This window comes from Delphinus delphis, chromosome 19 (genome assembly GCF_949987515.2).
Source record: "Delphinus delphis chromosome 19, mDelDel1.2, whole genome shotgun sequence".
NCBI classification, from domain to species: domain Eukaryota; kingdom Metazoa; phylum Chordata; class Mammalia; order Artiodactyla; family Delphinidae; genus Delphinus; species Delphinus delphis.
The window spans coordinates 25,567,411-25,591,805 of NC_082701.1; the positions used below are offsets into that span (position 1 = coordinate 25,567,411).

Consider the following 24,395-nt stretch of genomic DNA (forward strand, 5'->3'; position numbering starts at 1 on the left):
GAAACAAGGGAGGGAAGCCCCTCTTCATCCTTCTACTCATCCTCCTTTGCCCACATTTCCTCTTGTGGAAGTACTGGCTACATGAGGGATTCTAGTTTCAGCCCTGCTTCTTCTTGAAGGCCCTTGATATTGGTATATAAATATTCAACTATTTACATTTTAATTCCTTTACCACATGGTTAAACTTGGTTATGAATTTATACATTTTAATATAAGAAAAATAAGTATTTTACAAGCAATGCTGAGGAGCCAATATTAGAAAATAACATTTGCAGGTGGCCTGAGGCAGAACAGGGCTCACTCTGTGGCAGTCTCGTGTGCTGTCTCACTTTCCTCACCCACCTCTGCATCAATCCAATATGCAGCCAGAAGCTTCTCTGCGGGGGCTTTGATGCCTTCCCTGGGGTAAGAAGACTAATGCCAAGGCTTTTACTTTTGAAAGGAACAATTATAGTTTCATTATTTCCTCATTTTAGATGAGAATTTTAAATTGCACCCTATCATTCACGTTGCGTCCTTATAGAATATCTCATCCTCATCGGAAGACTCCCTGTCATGTAGCTTTTGTGCCATGTTTTCCTTGCGTGTGGCGTTGAGAGGTCTATACATAACCCTAAGCCAAAGTTGTGGGAAACGTTCAGCCTTGAGAGCCAGCTGCGGACACACCAGGCATGCCGCCGCTGCTCGAAGGGACCGTGCCTACTTGTTCCCCTCCTTGTTCCATTCCACGGGAGATAAACCACCAGGGCCCAGGGATCAGAAAGAGTGGAAACTGAGACGAGCAAAGCTGTCTCCCCCCTGCACACGCAGGTTATTCTGCATGATTCTGGGCTTATGGGTTTCCTCCCAGGGAAGTTAACCTTGAAGCCGAGACGGTCTCTAGATGATGTAAACCACCATCTGGCAACCAACCTCCCTTTTTCTAGCCTATATAATCTGCAACTGTAGCATAATAAAATTTGCCTTGCCACCATCAGTTGTCTTGGTCCTTCTGACCCCATTCGTCGGTGCTACTTCAGTTCCTTACCCCTTCCCTTCTGACCCTGGGCGGTGAAACCCTCTTTCTCCGGCTGGTCCGCGGCCAGCGGCGCCTGAACGGGGACCTGAAGCGTGAAGGCAATTAAAAGAAAGTGCAGGTAAGAGAATCCTTATGCAAAGTATGTGTGGCCACGAGTAAAAGTGAAACTAATAGAGGCGTAAGGCAATAGTCAGAAGTACAAGAAGATGGGACAAAAGGGCTCAAAGGAGCGTGAATTATTTGCTCAGGTTTTACTTTCGATGCTTAAAGCTTGGGGTAGTAAGGTTTCTACCTCACAGTTGACTGAATTTTTGCAGCATATCCATGGTGTATCTCCCTGGTTTCCTGATGGCGGCTCTGTTGATATAGAAATCTGGCAGAAAGTTGAAGAAGATTTTAAAAATTATTATGAGTCTCGAGGGCCTACTCATACTCCTGTTGTTACATTTAGTTTGTGGAATCTGATAAAAGAATGTTTAAATTCTTCTCATGATAGTGGTGATTTGAATGTAAAGTCAGAAGAGCCAAAGCCTTCTTCAGGAGATAAAACTGCCTTAATGGCTTCTACACCGCCACTTCCTAAATCTAGGGAACTTATTAATTTTGACATATCAGATGAAGAGGAACATTTCGATTTAACAGATGAGGCTTTTACACACGAAAGAGAAAAATACCTTGAGGATGATTTTCTAATGGCTGTGACAGATAAGTCAGCGAAAAAGCTGCAGATTAATACGAACTGTCTTCCTCAAAAATCTACATCTGTGAAAATGCTCAGTGCCTTGCAGCGCGCTGTACAAGGAGCAATAACACGAGGAGAAGATCCTATTTTCTGTTGTCCCGTCATAGAAAGACCTGATCCTAATAATCCTCAACAAGCTACTAGGGAGCATCGGGCTCTTCCTTTTAAAGTTTTGAAAGATTGAAAATCTGCCTGTGCTCGATATGGGCCCACTGCTCCTTTTACTACTGTTACGGTTGACACTATTGCAGGAGAAGCTCTTTCCCCCGCTGATTGGAAGTCTATTGCACGAGCTTGTTTAAATGGTGGAGATTATTTGATGTGGAAATCTGATTTTTATGAACGGGCTGCTGAACAAGCAGAAAAGAATGCTGCCCATAATATTCCAGTTGATTATCATATGCTGGTTGGGGAAGGACAATATATTTATTTACAAGATCAATTAACTTCTCCCTTTGTTGCTTCTCCTCAAATAAATCATTTGGCATTACAAGCCTGGAGGAAATGACCTTCTACACACAAAACTGAGGATCTTTCAACAATTAGACACGGACCTGATGAACCATAGGCTGATTTTGTAGCTGGATTGTCACAGGCGGTGGGGAGACTCATTGTGGACGGACTCACTGGTACAATTGTAGTTAAGCAACTTGCTTTTGAAAACGCTAATAATGCGTGTCAGGCTGCGATTCGACCTTGGAGAAAACGGGGAACATTGGAGGACTATATTCGCCTTTGTGCGGACATTGGACCTGCTTCTATACAGGGTGCTGCTATGGCTGCAGCATTAACTAAAGTGGGGTTTAGAAGCAATCAAAAGAAAACAAAGACTTGCTTTAAATGCGGAAAGGCAGGTCATTTTGCTAGAGAATGTAGATCTTTTAATCCTAACCCTAGTCCTTCCTTCCCTACTCAAAAACCTCCAGATGGTCGAAAAATCCCTGGTTTATGCCTTAGATGCAATAGGGGAAAACATTGGGCACAAGACTGTCGCTCACTGGCCCACAAGGATGGGACACCACTGTCGGGAAACTCCTCCCGGGGCCTTCCCTGGCCCCAACAAACAATAGGGGCAATGTTTGTGTATCCTCCTCAAATTATCAATCAGGCATTAACCAAAAACAAAAACATAAAATATCCTCGCTCTCCAGAGCAACACCAGGAAGCGCAGGACTGGAGCTCAGTACCTCCGCCCGGTATGTATTAACTCCTGAAATGGGTCCTCAGACCCTCTCTACGGGCATCTGTGGACCTTTACCCAAGGGTTTGATGGGACTATTATTGGGAAAAAGTAGTGTCACCATGAAGGGTTTAACTATTATGCCAGGAGTCATAGATTCTGACTACGAAGGAGAAATAAAAGTCATGGCACAAACTATTAAAAATATAATAACTATTTCTCCTGGTGATAAAATTGCACAATTGCTACTTTTGCCCTTTGTACCTCATGGACAAATTTTACAACATCAAAAGAGAGGAACAAAGGCTTTTGGATCATCTAATGCTGCCTACTGGATTCAGAAGACAGAGAAAGAACGTCCAGAAATGAAATGAACCATTAATGGAAAGGTTTTTTCAGGTTTGTTAGACACTGGAGCTGATGTCTCTGTTATGATGCAGATGCACTGGCCTAAACATTGGCCCGTTAGTCCTACTATTACAGAACTTCAAGGAATAGGACAAAGTTCTTCTCCTGTGCAAAGTAGTCAGTTATTATTATGGCAAAATAGTGAGGGCCATTCAGGATACTTCCAGCCTTATGTTTTGCCTGGGCTGCCTTGAAACCTCTGGGGCCGAGATATATTAAAAGAAATGGGAGTATTACTTTATAGTCCAAATTCTCAAGTCTCTAATATGATGTTGGATCAAGGATTTCTTCCCACAAAAGGGCTGGGAACAAATCAACAAGGAACTGTCTATCCTATTGATGTGAAAATAAAAAATGATAGACAAGGTTTGGGTTTTTCTTAGGGGCCTTGGATTCTCCTCCACTCACTGCTGATCCAATTACTTGGCTGACTGATGACCCTGTATGGGTGGACCAATGGCCCCTCACTAAGGACAAATTAGAGGCTGCAGAGTAGTTAGTTATAGAACAATTAAAGTTAGGACACTTAGAGTCTTCCAATAGTCCTTGGAATACTCCTATTTTTATTATCAAGAAAAAATCTGGAAAATATAGGTTATTACAGGATCTAAGAGCTGTTAATAAAACTATGTTAATAATGGGAGCTCTTCAACCAGGCCTACCCTCTCCAACAGCCATACCACACAATTACCATCTTTTAACTGTAGATTTAAAAGGTTGTCTTTTCACTATTCCTTTGTTTCCTGAAGATAGAAAACATTTTGCTTTTAGCTTGCCTTCCTTAAATTTTAAGGAACCCATGAGGAGATTTCAATGGAAAGTATTGCCTCCGGGCATGGCAAATAGTCCTACATTATGCCAAAAATACGTGGCTCAGGCCTTGACTCCTGTGAGAAAAAGGTTTCCATCGTTATATCGCATACATTATATGGGTGATATGCTTTCAGCCACTGATAATATTTCTTTATTAGAGACTGCTTTTCAATTTTTACAACAGTCCTTACAATCATTTGGCTTGGTCATTGCCTCAGAAAAAATTCAAAGACAATCTCCGTTTTTATATTTGGGAAAATATATTGATAACACTACTATTAGGCCTCAAAAACTGCAGATTCGAGTTGATAATTTAAAAACATTAAATGATTTTCAAAAACGGCTTGGAGATATTAATTGGCTAAGGCCTTCCTTAAAACTTACTACTGCTCAATTACAGCCTTTGTTAGATATTCTTTTTTTTTTTTTTTATTTGGTTGTGCCGGGTCTTAGTTGCTGCATGTGGGCTTCTTAATTGTGGCATGTGAACTGTTAGTTGCAGCATGCATATGGGATCTAGTTCCCTGGCCAGGGATCGAACCCGGGCCCCCGGCATTGGGGGCACGGAGTCTTAGCCACTGCGCCACCAGGGAAGTCCTGTTAGATATTCTTAAAGGTGACTCAGATCCTTCTTCTTCACGCTCTATGACTCCAGAAGGATTTCAAGCTTTACAAATAGTTAATAGAGCTATCAGCTCTGCACAATTAACTCGAATACATACTCACCTGCCAATTTCTTTAATTGTTTGTCCAACACCTCATGTACCTACAGCTGTTTTATGACAAACTGTTGGGATTATTGAACGGATTCATATGAAAACTACACCCTCTAAAGTTATTAACCCTTATTATGAACTTATTAGTAATTCAATAATGCAAGGGAGAACTAGATGCTTACAACATATAGGAATAGAACCTTCTCAAATTATTATCCCTTATTCAGTTAGTCAGCACAATTGGCGTTTTCAACATAGTAATGAATGGGGACTTGCTCTTGCAGGATTTCCAGGAAACCTAGAATGTCATTATCCTGCTGATAATTCAATTTAGTAAAAATAATCTTTACATTTTTCCTTCTATAATCCAACGACACCCTATTCCACATGTACCTTTGGTTTTTCCCAGCGGGTCCTCCTCAGGAATGGCTATTGTACTCATTGACGATGGGACAAAATTGATTGAACAAATTCCATTGACTTCAGCTCAGCGTGTTGAACTACATGCTGTTATTATGGCTTTTGAGCATTTTCCTTCTGTGTCTCTTAATCTGTTTTCTGATAGTAAATACCTTATTGATCTATTACTTCTTTTGGAAACTGCTACCGTAGGACATACTAATGACCCTGAATTATCATCCTCTTTTCGTTTGCTTCAACAGCTTACTCGTTCCCACGATGGTCCTGTTGCAGCTCTACACATCCGTGCTCATTCTAACTTGCCTGGTCCATTGTCTAAACTTAATGCGACTGCAGGTGTTTTAACTTGATCTAAACGTAATCTTTATCCTGTGCATTTTCCTCCCAAAAATAAAGTTAAAGTTACTCTTCCTCCTCAATCTCTTTTCCCTAAAGCAGGACATATCCCAATTTACCGTACTCCTCCTTTCCGTGCGTCATGCTGTCAAGAATGGCTAATGTATTGCATTCGCTACTTGCGTACTGTAAATAAACATGGTTTATATCCAGGACGCCCTTGCGTTATGGTGAGTTATGATCAAACTCCTTTACAAGCAGCACAACACTCCCATGCTTTACATCATCAATCAGCTACCACCTTATGCAAACAATTTTCCCTTACTCGTGAAGCCGTCCGACAAATTGTTAAGCAATGCCCACAATGCTTACCTCACCTTTCTGTTCCACATTATGGTGTTAATCCTCGTGGATTATTACCTAGTCATTTATGGCAAATGGATGTTACTCACATCCCCTCTTTTGGAAATTACAGTTTGTTCATGTCACTATCGATACTTATTCTGGTTTTCTCTGTGCTACAGCACAGACCGGAGAGGCTACCAAACATGTTATTACTCATTTATTACATTGTTTTGCATTTATGAATATTCCTAAAATTATTAAAACAGATAATGGGCCCGCTTACACTAGTGCTGCTTTTGCAACATTTTGTAGTTCATTACAAATTACCCATATTACAGGCATTCCATATAACCCTCAAGGACACGGTATTATAGAACGTGCAAATAGATCTTTAAAGCTAACTATTGAAAAAATAAAAAAGGGGGAATTATACAGAACAACACCATATAACCTTATAAATCATGGTTCGTTTATTTTAAATTTTCTCACTGTTGATAAATTTGGCCGTTCTGCAGGGGAGAGGTTGATGGCTAGCAAATAGATGGCTCGCCACAGCTCACAACAAGTTTAGAAGTTGAAGAAGCTCTGCATCTCTCACGAAAATTTGACAGTGTTGATTCAGAAAAAGAAGAAGAAGGAGAGGAGATCAGATGGCAGCGTTAAAATTGAGGATGCGTTTAGCTTGTCATGCAAAGTATACATGGATTTGTGTTACTCCTTATAAGTATAATGACTATTTGGGAATGAGAGAAAGTAAAAATGCATCTGCTGAGTGTTTGGTCAGATAATAATATTAGTCTTGATCTTAAAAAGTTAAATGCTGAAATTCAGGATATGCAAAATGCACATCTTGACATTTCGCCAGAAGATGTAATTCAAACTTTACTGGATCATTTAAAGTGGTTAAACCCTCAGTCTTGGATTACTGGAGGGTGGTCAGGATTTATTACCCTGGCCATAATTTGCCTATTATTGATAATAATCTTCTCATGTCTGTTTCGTATCCTCATGCAACAATATACTACTCTCGGCACTAAGCTTCATGGAATTATTTTGCAACAAAAATTAAAAAATAAAAAAGGGGGACCTGTGGGAAACGTTCAGCCTTGAGAGCCAGCTGCGGACACACCAGGCATGCCGCCGCTGCTCAAAGGGACTGTGCCTACTTGTTCCCCTCCTTGTTCCATTCCACGGGAGATAAACCACCAGGGCCCAGGGATCAGAAAGAATGGAAACTGAGACGAGCAAAGCTGTCTCCCCCCTGCACACGCAGGTTATTCTGCATGATTCTGGGCTTATGGGTTTCCTCCCAGGGAAGTTAACCTTGAAGCCAAGACAGTCCCTAGATGATGTAAACCACCATCTGACAACCAACCTCCCTTTTTCTAGTCTATATAATCTGCAACTGTAGCATAATAAAATTTGTCTTGCAATCATCAGTTGTCTTGGTCCTTCTGACCTCATTCGTCGGTGCTACTTCAGTTCCTTACCCCTTCCATTCTGACCCTGGGCGGTGAAATCCTCTTTCTACGGCAGGCCCGTGGCATGAAGTGGCCCCCTTGCCCCGAAAACGCCCTCCTAGAACACAGAAAGGGAAATATTAATTCTGCATCTCCCTTGCTTTCTCTGGCCACAGTACTTTACCCTCCTCAAATTTACCTGACTCTCACTTTCCCCTGAGCTTCTCTTACGCCACAGAAATCGAAAAAAGCCCCTTGGAGGAAAACACACACAGTTAGTGTTACATGTCATTTTTCACCTCTCGCACAATGTGTTATCTCTGGTCTTATTAGGACTAAACGGGTACCTCAGTCCATAATCACAATGAGCAAAATCACCACAGACCCGGGATCTTGAAATTCATTCCATGCACGCTGGCCTTCCAGAAGTTCTCTGTGTCTGTCCAAAGTGGACCCCCAGTGTCTCCGGGGAGACCACTGCATGTGGCTTAGCATGGAGTATAGGCAGGATTTTCAGCCCCGTTCACCTTTCCTGGCCCTTGGCCAAGTGCCCTCGTGTGGTGAAAACACTGCACAAGGGCGCTGGGCAGAAACACGGTACTCTCTAGATGCGCTTCACACCAGTCTGCTTCGGACTTAGTCGCACATGCAGCATTTGCTGGGGGTGTGGGTGTGGGGAGAAGGTGCTTTTATTTTCCTGGCTGCTCTATCCTATAAGTTGAATCACACCAAGTAAACACGTGAACCCAACAAGCAAAGTTATCTACAGCTCTCTGACTTTCATACTGCACGGTATCACTGAGGTGTCAGTGAAAAGTGGAATCAGTTTGAAGGCCATGACCAGCAGGGAAGCACAAAATACTCTTTTTGAATACCAATAGAATAGAACACAAATCAGTGCACAATAAGTGTGTTTCAGAAACTACTTCTGTCCATATAGTATGTGTCTACTGAATTGTGACATAAAATCTAGCTCACAGCCCAAGCACAGTAGGATCAGTAGAGAAGTCCTCAGTGGACAGGGACCATCTTCTTTTTGATAATCACTAGCAGTATGACCATGGGACAAGATATTTTCCCTTTCTCTTTCTCCAGTTCCTTATTATAAAAGGATGAGACAAACTACTGTCTAAAGTTTCTCCCAGTTAAAATTCCATGAGGTTTGGATAAAGGGAATAGAGAGTAGGGGACTGAAAAACAGTAGGATGAGAAGGGAAGTTTTCTTGCCACTTTACAGAAGGGACTCATATGTTCTACCTTTTGTCAGCTTTGAGTGAGGCCAGCCCCTAAATCCCCAACCATGTGGCCCTCCCGACCCCAGAGCCTCCTAGAAGGCGTCTGGTCTGGCCTGATGCCTAGGAACCAGGCGTCAGGCCAGCAGGAACAGGTACAACCAAAACCCCTCCCCGTCCACCCTCTTCCCTTAAAGGACTAGTGAAAGCAGATGAATCTGTGCCAGTCCTGTTCTAACTCAGCTTGGGCTGGGGAGCTAATTCTGCTGATACATAAATTAGGGTAAACCATTAGGGTAATTAAACATTCTTGCGGCCTTTGGTGAGGAAATGGAAACAGATGAGTTCTAAGTTCTCCTCTAGTTGAAAAATTCTGCTTTCAGAGACCAATATTTACCTTCTGCTGCTTTTTGTATCTTCGTCTTTTGCGATTCTGTGAGAATAAGTCTGTTTTGAAAGAAAACATGATCATGATTATCCATTACAACTATTTCCAAATCCTTATTCATTCCTTTTTACTTTAAATCTTTTCTACCCAGTGAGATGATAACTTTTTTAAGTAAAGGCATTCTACCCTGTTTCAAAATCCTTTGACTCTTCCACAGTACCTAACTTAGGGTCTTGCATGCAGCCGGCGATATATTTTATTGACTGTTTTAGGTAACGTTCAACAGATAATTCCTAATAAAAACTCTTAGAAGTAGGAAAAGAAAATAAAAGTATCTAGCAGAAACCTAAGCTTTGTTTTTGTTTTTTGTTTGTTTGTTTTTGCGGTACGGGGGCCTACTCGCTGTTGTGGCCTCTCCCGTTGCGGAGCATAGGCTCCGGACGTGCAGGCTCAGCGGCCATGGCTCACCGGCCCAGCCGCTCCGCGGTATGTGGGATCTTCCCGGACCGGGGCACGAACCCGCGTCCCCTGCATCGGCAGGCGGACTCTCAACAACTGCACCACCAGGGAAGCCCCTAAGCTTTGTTTTAAAGTCAAGAACAAGAGTAGGATGCCCATGATCACTGCTACTATTGATCATTGTGGGGGAGGTCTTAAACAGTAAGATAAGAAAAACGAAGTATTGGAAAGGAAGAGACAAACATATTTGCATATGAAATGAGGGACCTAAAAAGACCAAAAGAATCAACCAAAATTTTATTGGAAGTAACATGAGGAAGATGACTCCATACAAAATCAAGAGATCAACATATAAGCCTCAATAGCTTTCCCATATAACACAAATAACTAACAAAACAACAGAAGAAACATCCCATTTACTATGTCCATAAAAATGCATAAAGTACCTAGGAATAAACTTAACCAAAAATTTGTAAGACCTATGTGATGAAAATATTAAAACTTTTCTGAAGGACCTTAAGAAGAAGTACTTACATGGCATGAGATACCATCCTCCTAGAATGTTGTCAAGAGGTCAGTTCTCCTCAAATTAACCTACAAATTCAATGCAATCCATTTATATCCAAAATAATTTTTAAATAAAACCTAGCCAGCTGACACTTGGTAGGGAATATATGTAAGAATAGTTACGAAATGTATGAAAAAGAAGGTCAAAGAGTAGGACCTTGTCCTACCAGATACAAAATATGTTATAGAGCAACTAGAATTAAGCAGTGTGATACTGGTACTGGTACAGGACAAGATAACTGGATCACAGAATAGAGTCCAGATGAAGATAGTATATTAGACCAGGGAAGAAAGAATAAACCATTCAGTGAAAGATTTGAAAACAACTAGATCTTCATGTAGGGGGAAAAAGTTAGATTCCCTACCTCAACCACACTAAAAAAGAAATACAACAAATTCTAGACAGATTATAAAAGTACTTGAAGAAAATATTAGAGATGATTTCTACGTCATGAGGTGACAAAGGCCTCGCTAACAAAACCCACCCCACATGAGCCATGAGGAGAGGACGGGCAGATATGGTGGCAGACTGTCAACACACCTCCTACTCTTCACAGCCCTTGCCCCCTTTTCCCCTTGACTCTTTGTCTTCGTCTTGTTGACTTATGAAACTCTTGGGAGTTCCCTAGTGGACCAGTGGTAAGGGCTTTGCGTTTTCACTGCTGTGGCCTGAGGTTCAATCCCTGGTCAGGGAACTAAGATCCTGCGAGCTGCAGAGCATGGTCAAACCCCACCACCCCCAAACAAACAAACAACTCTTCATAGTAAAGAAATACTGGCTTTCATTGAATTTCAGGGTTTCGAATCTTACCAGTGTTTTTGTCTCTAAGGAGACACGACAAAAGAGTGGAGTAGGGAGCACAAGCTTTGCAGTCGGGTGAAACTGGCTTCTGCTTTTGGTTTGGCCACTGGGCCCTCACATTGATCTCCTTCATCTATGCAGGAGGGATAGTAATATCATCCTCAGAGGACTGTGGGCATTAAATCAGACAATATATGGAAAACTCTTCCTCTTACGCTTGGCATGAATCAGTGCTAAGCTGGTGTCACAGACAAGATGGTGGAATGTATCAAAGGCTCTGCTTGTGGCATCAGGCTCTGAAGGCTCTTTCCCACCATAAGATTATAAAAATATTGCTTTCATTTTCTTCTAATGCCTTTATGTGGTCTTTCTTCCCATTTATGGAAATAGGTTTATTTAAGATGAAAAATGGGGATCTGCTATTATTTACCCCCCAAAGAGCCAGGCAGCTATTCTACCACCATTAATTCATTTTTTTCCACGGATTCGAATATTAAAACATGACATTTCAAAAGTCTTAAGAACACATGGGTCTCTTGCTGGACTCTATGCTACTTCAAATCAATATTCGGCTGCATTATTCCTCACTGTGGAATTGACATAACGCCTCATCTCTCTTCCATTGAACCCCATTACTGTCTACCATAGGAAGAACACTGCATGGCCCCTGTCCTCAAAAAGCTTATCATATAAGTGGGGAGAGGAAATAATGGTTAGGACTCCTCGCTTTCACTGCCGAGGGTACAGGTTCAATCCCTACTTGGGGAACGAAGATCCCACAGGCCAAAACAAAACAAAACAAAACAAATGCAAGGTTAAACTACATAGAAGTTAAAAACAATAAAAAGGGGACTTTCCAGAAATTCTAAAAAAGCAAAAGGCCATATGCCACCTGGAGATGTAGAGGGCACAGTCCGGGCAATGGCCAATGACTAGCAAGCTGACCCCATGCCAGTCCCCAGCCTCCTAGGCTCAGAAATCATACTCTTCCTCACCAAGAGAGAACTCACGTCTTCCTGTTGTGGCGGTCGCACTTTATCAATATCACAGGATTGATCAAAAATCAGAATGCCAAATTATTACTTGACAATGAGAAATACATCTGTTCTACACACAGGGCATCCGTGTCTACACAATGAGAGAACTGCCTTCTGTGGGACAGGCCTCCGTGGCACACTAAAGCACAATGACACGATCGGAGGCTACTTGGTGAGAACAGAATTAGACAAGGAATCAGCTGAATCGAGAATTTAATGGGAAGGCCTGAGGTAGCTGGATCCGTCCAGCTCCTCAACAGGCACAGCCTGGCTAGGGGCCCTGACTCTTCAGTTATGCTGCCTAAGGTGCCATCTCTACTCTCGGGCAATGTGAGGATGGGCACTGCCCATGCTGGTCTCTCCTCACCTTTTCTATGCTTTCACTACTGACCAACCCTTCTGCAGACAGACACATTTCTCTTTAGAAGTTTGTATATCATGTCAGGTTTTATTCAAGTCTGCTAGGCCAGGAAGCCATTGGTCCTTACCCATCTCTGCTCAGCTCCATGATGTGCTAACCTTGGTGTTTCTCTCTTGGGGGGCTGCCTTTTAAGAAACTGCTTACCACTTTTGTGAGTTCTGAGGGGAGGGACCGCTTTGCTATGGCCCCTAAGAAATGGTGACAAACCTCACAGGACTAGGATCAGGAGGGCTGCAGTATTCAGGGAAGGCTTTACGAAGAAAGATATCTGAACTTGAGTTGGCTTTTCAGAGATTCATAGGACTTCCACAGGCAAAGCAAAATAAAGGAATTTTAGATGGGCAAAGGCACAGACCGAAGTAGGAATGGGTATGGTGTAACGAGCGTATAGTGAGGAGCCGCTTTGGCTGGAATGGAGGGAGGCCATTACAAGAGAAAAGGTAAATAAAGTAGGTTGGATTCGAAGGGTAGAATCAAGATTGTCAGCTTATTAAAGTCACTCTTTTAATGTTAGCAACTGCCTGTGGGGAAAAGTAATAAACCATTGTGTAACTGAACAAAAGGTAAACAGGCTACCTCCAGGAATAGGCTACTATAAACATGACATACTTTAGGGTAGCCTGCTGCAGGATTTTACTTGCAGTGGTTTAATGGAACCTATCTACACAATTCCTAATACACCGGAGAAGAAAGATGCTAAGTAAACCTAAGGAATTGAAAAGATCCCACTTTTATCGTTTAGGCATGTCCTTTTATCTCTCCCAGGGTGACTGATAGCTCCATGACTTTGGAGATCGTATATCTCTCATCATTTCAGCCAACAAGGAAAGAAATCAAAAGTAGAATGAGAGTGACTGGTGAGTACATCAAATCAGCACAGTGTTTTGAGTTGAAGGAATTTTACTATCACGTCAACTCTGGACTTCCTATAAACTTAACTTGTCAAAATAGTCCAATGGCTTGTTATCATGGATCCAATTCCATAGAGATTTCCTGGGAGTGGAGTTCCTTTAAAAATCCTGTGGGGACTTCTCTGGTGGCACAGTGATTAAGAATCCGCCTGCCAGCGCAGGGGACACGGGTTCGATCCCTGGTCTGGGAAGGACCCACACGCTGCGGAGGAACTAAGTCCGTGCGCCACAACTCCTGAGCCTACGCGCCAAGAGCCCGTACTCCACAACAAGAGAAGCCACCTCAATGAGAAGCCCGTGCACCGCAATGAAGCCCCAACGCAGCCCCTGCCAAAAAAAAAACCCACAAAAAAAATCTAGGAATATACTTTTCAGTAAAAGAACAAAGTGTATGTCAGTCCTCATGACTAAAGAGAAGAATCAAGTAGTAGTAGGTGGAAAGGTGGATTTAATTCTCAGTTTGTGGGTTCTGAATCTGAATTAATTATTGTCCTTACCTCAATGAGACAGAGAATTATAACCCAAATCGTCACTACTATAGTTACGGACATTGCCAAGATGAGTTTGTTGTTATAGCCATATCCTGGAACTTCTTTTGTGAGCTAAAAAAATAAATAACAATTTTTAAAAAACAAGGAGATAGAAGGGATGAAAACTTACTATTCTTAAACCTATTCTAAACAATAACTAACTATTCTTAAACTACTATAAAACCCAATCCTTTCAGGCTAGTAGCTTCTATAAGAACAAGCCAGATTTAATGTTATTCATCTTATCATTAGCATTTTCTTCTACAATTTATTTATCTTGTGTCATGCCTTTTCTCGTCTGCCCCAGGAATAGTGCCACACGGTCTAAATGAGCAAAGTGGGAGATCACTGTCTTAGCCCGTTTCATGGCTGAAGATAAGAAACAGACTAGGAGCCCGTGGCATTCCTGCTTGGGCACGTTAATGGCGTGTCCTAAACTGAGTAAAAGTCCAGGTCCCATGTGTCAGGGGTTACCCTCACCTCACTTGACTCCTGCCCTTTCTGCTCACTCTGGGCTTCTGTGCTCTCACTGATGTAGTTGTCAGCTTTCCACTGGTCCGTATACCATTCCGCTTCGGACACATTTGCTTCTTGCTGCTTGCTGAGAAGCTTCATCAGGAGGCCTGTTCTAGAGATGAGGTTGGCACAGGCCAGCTGCACGTGGGTCTCCGAGCAGTTCATTTGTAAAGTCTGGATAACATGAGAAATGAGCCTTCGCACGTCATTGTTGGGGATGAGGGACCGTAGCTGCTGGTTTAGCTGAGTTTCAACTTGATCACCCGGGGATGTGAGCCCTGGGAAAGTGAAGCCTGTGGGCTTGGAGGATAATTCAGTGCCCGTGTTGTGGTACTCCCATCGTGTTGCATTGGTGTGTTGAACAGTTGGCATACTGTTGTCTGCAGCAACAGTAGAATGTGCAGTGGAGACGTTCCTATGGGTGGTGTTTCCAGGGCCGGTTACTCCTGGCAGAGTAGAGTTTCCTGTAGAAATAATTTGTTCAGAAACATTTTGTGCAGTATTGTTTCCTGAAGTAGTGTTTTCTGTAGAAGGGTCTGAAAGAGAAAATAATTCTGGAAAAGGCTTTTCCTGAGAAGTCACTTCTCCTGAAGATGAAGCAGCCTCTCGTGGAGGGGAATTTATGAGACTCCTCAGTACAGAGAACGGAGGGCTTGCAAGCATCATTCTAGTGAGTGAACTTTTCTTTCTGAACTTTCGACTCCTTTTGCCTTTGGGTTTTCTTTGGACCCGATGAGACCTAATTTTATGGAAGATGTATTTTTTTCCAGAATGTGAGATTAGTTCGAAGTCCTTAATACTTCTAATTCTAGCCTTCGCATCCTCTAGAACATGAATAGTGTCGGATAAGTCTTTCGATCTGCTTTTAACCTCAGATGAGGATTTTGGAGGGATGGAGGCATAAGGCCTGCCCTTGAAGTACTGTTTCTGGGAAGAGGAGCCTGCTGCCTTGTGTTCCTTTATGAATGCAGACTCTGCATTGGAGGACTTTCCCACCAGCTTCCTGGGACTCTGCACCATGAGAAGCTGTTTCAGGTTTCTTGGGGATGGCCTCCTGAGCCTTCTTTCTTCAGCAGTGTTCGCCCCAGATGGCTGGGCATTCTGTTTCCCGCTGACGCTCTCATCTCCCACTGCTTTGAGGTGCATTTTCTGTATGCCCCTTGGGCCCTTGAGGACCCTGTTCACTCTCAGCAGGCTTTCCTCTGTACTCTCAGGGTTTGCTAGGCTGTCTTTCTGTGGTTGGGCAGTTTGCAATTTCTTTTGAAAGATGTAGCTTTTAAACGTGGCACTTGAAATGTTGGAACGCGTACGCGTGGCAGGTTTTTCTTCCTTTTTAACCTCATCAACTTTTTCTTGAGTTTCTGCAGCTAACAAATTTTCCGCAAAATGGAGTTTCCTCAGTTTGTTTTTATTAGTTGAATTCTTGGCTACAGGTTTAACAGAAGGGCTCCTTGTATCGCCTTTCAAAAGGCCCTGCGGCATATCTCCATCTGGTGTATTTGAGAAAAGAAGTTGAATGAATGGGAATAATGTTGATTCCACATCTCCTAGATTTTCCTCTGAGGTATAAGGCTGTATGTGGTTTAGTGTACTGATAATATCACTTTTATTATTAAAGTCCAGCTGCTCATTCATGAAGCCTGACAAGCTGACAGCACTTTCATCTGACGACGCCCTCTCTGACTCAATAGTCAGCTCAGTGGTGTTGTTCTTCTTGCGGGCTTGTAACACCTTCATCAACGATCCTTCTGCATTCTGTATAGATGTTTCTTCATCTGTCAAAAAAGAAGGGACTGTTTTTGATCATTGAAAACTAATGGGACAGCTTTTTGTCAGTCCACAGCCAAATAAATTAGGAATCAGTCAACGTTTGAGTGCCACTGAGGAGAAAAAGAAACCCGCACTTAAGCCTATGACTGGCAACAACAAAATGTGAAAAAGATATCTCTTGAAAAAGGGGCTATGTACTCAGAAAATTCTGTAGCGTGAAATATAGTAACTATGTTCAGGATTACGCCACTGGTTCCCAGGGGCCAGTACTGTAGAAAAGCCAAGGCTGGAAGACAAATATTCCCCTACTCAGCTGGACTCTCTGCAGATCTACTGTGACTCCTCACATTCATATACCCCATCCTGTCCTGCCTCAGAGGCAGAGGAGTGTGAGGCTTCCCCTCTCCACCCCCTCAGTGTGCTTGTGTTCTTGCTGCTATCACAGATGACCACGACAGCAACCGCCGCTAACAGGTCGTCATCTGGACATGTCCTTCTCCACCCGCCCACCGAGTCCTTTGCTCAGTCCCTGCTTCCACATATCCCAGCGCCCATAACACAAGGATCTATACAGAAAAGAACACTATGTCCGCCCTGGCTCTTTGCTAAAATTTGGGCGGGATCTGGGGTATAAGTTAAGAGATTTGCCAGATTATAGGCCAATGTGGAATGTTCAACAAATCAATGGAATAATACTTGAGGTCTTCAACTGCAGAAGGGAACAAGCAACTTCTCTCAGCTGGCTACTTTGCTTTCATTTCGTTTTACTTCTAATATTTCCAGCTTTACTTGGGGAACTGTCCAAAGCTTCTGACTGTGTGAAGGCAATGTGTACCATTGTGCAGGTGGGCTTCTCTTCCAAAAGGATTAAAAGTAGTTTTGGTGAGGGTCAGAGGAGGAGGGGAGGGTCATGAGAAAGGAGGAGAATGGGCTTGCAGAGAGCACCAAACTGGGGACAGGAGATCGGGGCACGAGGGTCATAGCACTTAACACCTCTGATCTTGTTTTTTCTCACCTGTAAAAGGAGAGTAAAAATGCCTTTTCTGCCCACATCTGGGGGAGAAGGGAGTAATATAATTAGTAAAAAAAAGTTGTCTGGGGGAGTTCCCTGGTGGTCTGGTGGTTAGGACCCGGCACTTTCCCTGCTGTGGCCCGGGTTCAATCCCTGGTTGGGGAACTAAGATCCCACAAGCTGTGTGGCACGGCCAGAAAAAAAAAAACCGTGTTGAAAAATCAGCAATATTGTCTTTATATAAGTAGCAAAGTGTTGTTTGTAGGATGTGCTCTAGATCACTGAAAGAGACTTGTATTCAAGCTACCTGGGCATGAAAGCACATTTTGGAAGTCATCAAGTTAGTGCCAATAAATCTAATATATAGAAAAATATTTGAACCCCCCTGAGTGTTTTGTGGATAGAAAAGCTTGAGATTCAGAGCAAGCTCAGAGCTAGACAGTCTAAGAATAAACTAGCTCTCCCATCCATTAGAAGGGCTAGGTAGCAGCTTCTGGTTATGGAACCAGAAAATCCCAGGCTCCAAATAGGACATAAAACAGCATCACCTGTACTCTTTATAAAATTGCAGAAACACACAAAATAAACAAAAGTATATTTACTCCTCTCCTATGAGACAAAGAGTGCCTGAGACTTAATGTATATAAATCAGTTTACAAAATGTGATGTGCTATATGAATAAGTTCTCATTTGCAGAGAGCACAGCATAGGATATGTGGTCATTAATGTGAATTCCCTTCCCCCTTCCATTCCTTTCTCTTGTTCCTTTATGTATGCGGATCAGTTACATTACTAAGCTAACAATTTACCTGAGCTATTATTAGCTTAATAATGTAACCAAGAATCTGATTTTTAGCAAGGGGGTGGTCCTTAGAAACTTAGGGATCGGAACTCTGAATGAATGAATTAAAATAATGCAATTACATCATTAATTTTAAAATTTATCATCCTTGATTAAAAATTTAAAAATTAAATTAAAAATTTATTATTCCACAATTGAGACTCACCACAGCGTGTCATGTCTGTCAGGCATTCACTGTCACAATGCAGCTTGACTGTCTTACAGACAACCTCAATAGTACCTTTAAATTGGCAGAGGCAGCAGGCCATACGGCTAGGTAAGATCCTATAAATGGAAACATTGGTAATTAAATTTGTGATAAAAGAGTTACTTGAGTAGGTAGAAGGGGGAGTCCAAGGCCACCACAGACCAGTGCAAAAAGGAGTTCTTGGGGCATATGGACTGGAGAACAGGATAGGGGCCGGTTGGCCAATTGCTGCTCTTGACTGTTGTAAATAAATATAGAGGAGGAGAGAGGTGTCCAACAGAAGGATTAGGATGGCAGTAGGTGTGGTATTCCTAGAAAAAAGGGAATAGGGATTAGAATTGGGTGACATTGATCTGTAATTTGATTCAGAAGTATCTCCTTCCAACCCCAAAGCCTCACTTTGGGTTGAGAGTACACAGGAAGAAGGCAGACTTCTAAGAAGAGTCTGAATAAGGCCACACCTTCTGGAGTCCCTTTCTCAGGTCCTATTTGTCAGTAGTAATATATTAGAAATTATTCTCGTAATAAAAAAGCATCATTTGGTTAAACAATAACAGAGATCACATTGGCCAAATCTAGACAAAAGGTACATTCCAAAGAATAACATGATCATTATAATAAGGTATAACATAGTTAATTTTAAAAAAAGCACATGAGCTCATAATGATACTCAAAATGAAAAGTGGGGAGCTCTTCTCTATAGAATCATGTCAGCTAATAAATGCAAAAGGAATGCTAGATTAGGAAAGTGTCATTTTGCAAGTATCAATGTAATAATCGATTCAGACAAGGATTATCATTGATGCACAGTTGGATGAAGAGTTGTTTGAAAGTAGGATCTTCACTGATCCCAAAGTATGACACCTCATATTATTTATCAATTACCAAGGGGAAAAATAACTTCACAATGGAGAGATATGGAAGATACCACCTTAATCAAGTGATCAGACTTAGCACTGGGCCACCTGAAGTGATGAAGTATGAAGAATACATCCCCTATATAGTATTCTTCCCCAAAACGTTTACTTTGAATCAAATGAGGAAACAGACAAATCCAGATTGTGGGGCAATTTACAAGACAACTGGCTTAGACTCTTCAAAAATGCCAATGTCATAAAAGACCAAAAAAAAATAGTAGGGAAATATTCTAGATTAAAGGAAACAAAGATATGACATGCAATGACTAATCTTTAATTGGACCCTGTATCAAAATAAAACAGACTTAAAGAATGTTATTGGCTACTGGCCAAGATGAAGTAACAAGGACCAATTTAACCTCCCACCTGAAACAATGAAAGCATCAGGCAGAACATATGAAACAACAGTTTTCAAGAAACTGCACGTCAGGCAATACAGTTCAGTGATCCCCAGAAGATGGAAAATAAATGAACTGATACCTATAATAGCCCTAACTTACTTCTCTGAGAGAGTTTCCAGGTCATGGTACAGGGAAGAGAAGTCCAGGCCGAGACTGGTGTACTCCCTGACTGAGGAAATGGAGCTGAGGGTCTGGGAAAACCAAGGTAACTAGAGTTCACAAAGCAGAGTATGAGAGAGAAAAGAAGTGCACAGACAACGAACTCTGGGGATATGCAGAGGGATCTCTTGAGAATTCAACACAGTATTGGTCAGTACATTTGTGTGAGGAATTACTTGATGCCAGGAAAAGAACCACATGAAAGGATTAATAATAAGAATAACTGGATATCACACAGGGTTGTAGGAATATTACCTGTTCCTACAAGTCAGACTGGAAAACCTCATGATACTCAGAAAGGACTTGTCTCAGTAGTTGCAAATAATCAGCTCCAGACTAAAGGCTACTTGGACTCCTACCCAACGAATCTTAACAGCTAGACGTAAAAGAATAAAATTGTTTTGAGTAACTTAATTTCACACAAAACAAAACCCAAGCCTTTTACAGGAATATAAATATATATAGCACACAATAAACTAAACTCACATCTGTTATCATATGAAAAATTGCCAAGCATGCAAAGAAGTAGGAAAATATGACCCATACTGAGGAGAAAAGGCAACCAATCAAAACTAACCCATAATCTACACAGATGTTAGAATTGGTAGAAAAGAACATTTAGAAAGGTATTACACATGAGGCTCTCCTGAGCCTGCGCATCCGGAGTCTGTGGTCTGCCACGAGAAAGGCCACAACAGTGAGCAGCCCGCGTACCACACACACACACACACAAAAGTTATTATACATGAAGAAAAGTTATTATAACTGTATTTCAGTTGTTAAGAAACCCAAACACTGAACTGAAACACTGAAAATGTTAAGTAGAGGCACGGAAAATGTAAAACACACCCAAATTGAGCTTCTAGAGATTACAAACAATGTCTAAATGAAAAAGACATTGAATGAGGTTAATGACAGATTAGACACTGCAGAAGAAAGGGTCAGTGAACATTAAGGCATAGTAATAGAAACTATTCAAAATGAAACAAAACGTGTAACAAAGCAAAACAACAACACAAATGAATAGAGCATCAGCAAATTGTGCAACAACTTCAAGTGGTCTAATACATGTGCACTTAGAGTCCATGAAGGAGAGGAGAAATACAAACATTTGAAGAAATAATACCCAAAATTTTTCTACATTGGTAAACACTATAAACACACAAAGCGGGCTTCCCTGGTGGCGCAGTGGTTGAGAGTCTGCCTGCCGATACAGGGGACACGGGTTCGTGCCCTGGTCCAGGAAGATCCCACATGCCACGGAGCGGCTGGGCCCGTGAGCCATGGCCGCTGGGCCTGCACGTCCGGAGCCTGTGCTCTGCAACGGGAGAGGCCACAGCGGTGAGAGGCCCGCATACCGCAAAAAACAAAAAAAAAACCACACAAAGTCAAGAAGATCAATGAACTTTAAGCATAAGAAACATGGACAAAACTACACCAAGGCACAAAAAATAATCAAATTGCTCAAAACCAGCAATAAAGAGAAAAATTTAAAAGCAGCCAGAGGAAAAAACTATACACTACATACAGAGGAACAAAGATAAAAATGACAGTAGAATTCTTGTTGGAAACAATGTAAACGAGAACTCAGTGGAATAACATCTTTAAAGTAATGAATTGAATTCTATCAAACTAGAATTCTATACCCACATCTGTCAAAACAAAAGCAAAATAAAGACTATCTCAGACATACAAAAGCTGAAAGAACTCATTACTAGTAGACTTTCACTATAAGAAATGTTAAAAGAAGTATTTTTAAGCAGAAGGAAAATGACACCAGATTGGAATATGGATCTACACAAAAGATTAAGAATATTGGAATTGGGACTTCCCTGGTGGTTCAGTGGTTAAGAATCTGCCTGCCAACGCAGGGGACATGGGTTCAATCCCTGGTCAGGGAAGATCCCACATGCTGCAGAACAACTAAGCCTGTACACCACAACTACTGAGCCTGCACTCTAGAGCCTGTGTGCCACAACTACTGACGCCCACGCACCTAGAGACTGTGCTCTGCAACAAGAGAAGCTATCCAATGAGAAGCTCGTGCACCACAACGAAGGGTAGCCCCTGCTCGCCGCAACTAGAGAAAGCCCAGGCAAAGCAAAAAAGACCCAACGCAGCAAAAAAATAACTTAAAAAAATACTTAAAAAAAAATTTTAAAGGATTTTAGTCAATCAATATATGTCTCTGACCACAATGGAATTAAATTAGAAATTAAAAATGCTGAAAAAGCTCCAAATATTTGGAAACTAAACACACTTCTGAGTAACTTTGTGGTCAAAGAAGAAATCAAAAGGGAAATCAAAAACTATTTTGAACTCACTGAAACTGAAAACATATTATGTCAACATGTGGGATATTGCTAATGCTGTACTCAGCTTCCTCAACTTCCGCCTTAAACTGGAAAAACGAGAGCAAATTAATCACAGAGTAAGAGAAGAAAGAACACAATAAAAATCAAAGTAGAAATAAATAAACTGCAAAATAGAAAAGTACTATAGATATTAAAAGGATAATAAGAGAATATTATAGAATACTTTATACCAATAAATTCAAGATGAAATGGACAAATTCCTTGAAAGACATGCACTACTAAAGTTTATTCAAGAGTAAAGATATTAAAGAAATTGGATGTGCAGTTTAAAACCTTCCAACAAAGAAAGCTTCAAGTCCAGGTGGCTTAACTGATAAATTCTACCGAACATTTAAGGAATAAAATAATGCCAATTCTACACAAACTCTACCAGAAAGTTGAAGAGAAGGGAATACTTCCCAACTTATTTATAAGGCCAACTTTCACTATACCAAGATTAGACAATGACATTACAAGAAAACTATAGACCAATATCTCTCATGAACTCAGAGGCAAAAATTCTTAACAAAATTTTAGCATATCAAATCCAATAATATATAAAAAGATGATACATCATGACCAAGTGGGGTTTATCTCAAAAATGAAAGGTTGCTTTAATATTTGAAAATCAACTTACCCAACTTAGTACACTAAAAAAGAAAAATCAGGACATCTCTGGTGGGGCAGTGGTTAAGAATCCACCTGCCGGTGCAGGGGACATGGGTTTGAACCCTGGTCTGGGAAGATCCCACATGCCATGGAGCAACTAAGCCTGTGCACCACAGCTACTGAGCCTGCGCTCTAGAGCCCGTGACCCACAACTACTGAGCCCATGTGCCACAACTAGTGAAGCCCGTGCACCTAGAGCCCGTGCTCTGCAACAAGAGAAGCCACCGCAATGAGAAGCCTGCATACTGCAACGAAGAGTAGTCCCTGCTCGCCACAACTAGAGAAAGCCTGCGTGCAGCAAAGAAGACCCAATGCAGCCAAAAATAAGTAAACAAATTAAGAAAAGAAAAGAAGGGAAAAATCACATAGTCATTGCAATAGATGCAGGAAAAGAATGAAAGAATCTAACATCCATTCCAGATTAAAGAAAAGAACAGCCCTCATTAGACTAGGAAAGGAAGGAGACTTCCTCAACTTGATAAATGACTTCTACAAAATACCTAACATCATATTTAATGGTGAAGGACAAAGTACTTTCTCTCTAGGATCAGGACAAAGGCAAGGATGTCTGCTCTCATTACTTCTATTTGACATTGCACTGAAGGTTCTAGCCAGTGCAATAGGGCAACAAAAAGAAAAGAGATATTCAGAATGGAAAGGAAGGAGTAAATCTATCTTTATTTCAGATAACATGATTATGTAGAAAACCTGATAGAATCTACAAAAATACTACTGGAACTAACAAATGAGTTTATCAAGTTTGCAGGGTACACGATCAACATAAAAAAAGATTAATTTATATCAACAAACAATCAGAGATCAAAGTTTTAAAATACTATGTATAATAGAATCAAACATATAAAATATTTAGAATAAATCTGACGAAAGATGTAAAAGACTTGCACACTGAAAACTGTAAAATGTTGCTGGGGGAAATTAAGGAAGACCTAAATAAATGGAGAGATATAATGTATTCCTGGATCAGAAGATTCAATATTGTTGAGACATCAATTCTCCCCAAATCGATTTATAGATCAAAATCCCAGTAGGCTTTTCTATAGAAATTGACAAGCTAATTCTAAAATTCATATGGAAATAAAATTTAGAATAACTAAAACAACTTTGAAAAAGAACAAAGTTGAAGAACTAACAGTAACTGATTTCAAGGCTTATGACCTTGACCTTGAGTTAGGCAAGATTTCTTAGATACAACACCAAAAGCATAATCCATAAAAGAATAAAATAGATAAATTAGACACCATCAAAATTAAGAATTTCTGCCCTGCAAAAGACACTCCTGAGAGAACGAAAAGATGAGTCACAGAATGGGAGAAAATACTTAGCAACTTACATATTGGATAAAGGACTAATTTCCAGAATATATAAAGAACTCTCAAAACTTGAGAAAAATATAGATAAAAGATTCAAAGATATACAGATGGAAAATAAGCATATGAAAAGATGTTTGACATGATTAATCATTAGGGATGCTACAGTGAGATACAACTACACACCTATTAAACTATGTAAAATTAAAAATACTGAGCATAGCGAATGTTGGCCACAACGTGAAGAAAATGCAGCTCTCATACACTGCTGGTAGAGATGTAAAATGATCAAACCACTATGGAAAATAGGTATTCTTTAAAAACTTAAACATGCACTTACCAATGATCCAACCACTCTACTTGCAGGTATTTACCCAAGAGAAATGGAAGTATACATCTATACAAAGACTTGTACACAAATATTCATAGCAACTT

At 41.1% G+C, this 24,395-nt stretch overlaps 1 protein-coding gene across 1 annotated transcript in view; it reads right to left on the minus strand.

Moving 5' to 3' along the window:
• Positions 1 to 206: 206 nt before the first annotated feature.
• LOC132415172 (leucine-rich repeat-containing protein 37A3-like) overlaps positions 207 to 24,395 on the minus strand; it is a 50,671-nt gene continuing 26,482 nt past the window's right edge. Inside the window, exons 9-15 of the mRNA XM_059998357.1 lie at positions 18,091 to 18,209; positions 14,266 to 16,076; positions 13,753 to 13,857; positions 9,068 to 9,117; positions 7,510 to 7,556; positions 509 to 613; positions 207 to 400 (exon numbers count right to left, since the gene is read on the minus strand). Coding sequence (XP_059854340.1) covers positions 207 to 400; positions 509 to 613; positions 7,510 to 7,556; positions 9,068 to 9,117; positions 13,753 to 13,857; positions 14,266 to 16,076; positions 18,091 to 18,209 — 2,431 coding nt within the window. The remainder of the gene's footprint in view (positions 401 to 508; positions 614 to 7,509; positions 7,557 to 9,067; positions 9,118 to 13,752; positions 13,858 to 14,265; positions 16,077 to 18,090; positions 18,210 to 24,395) is intronic.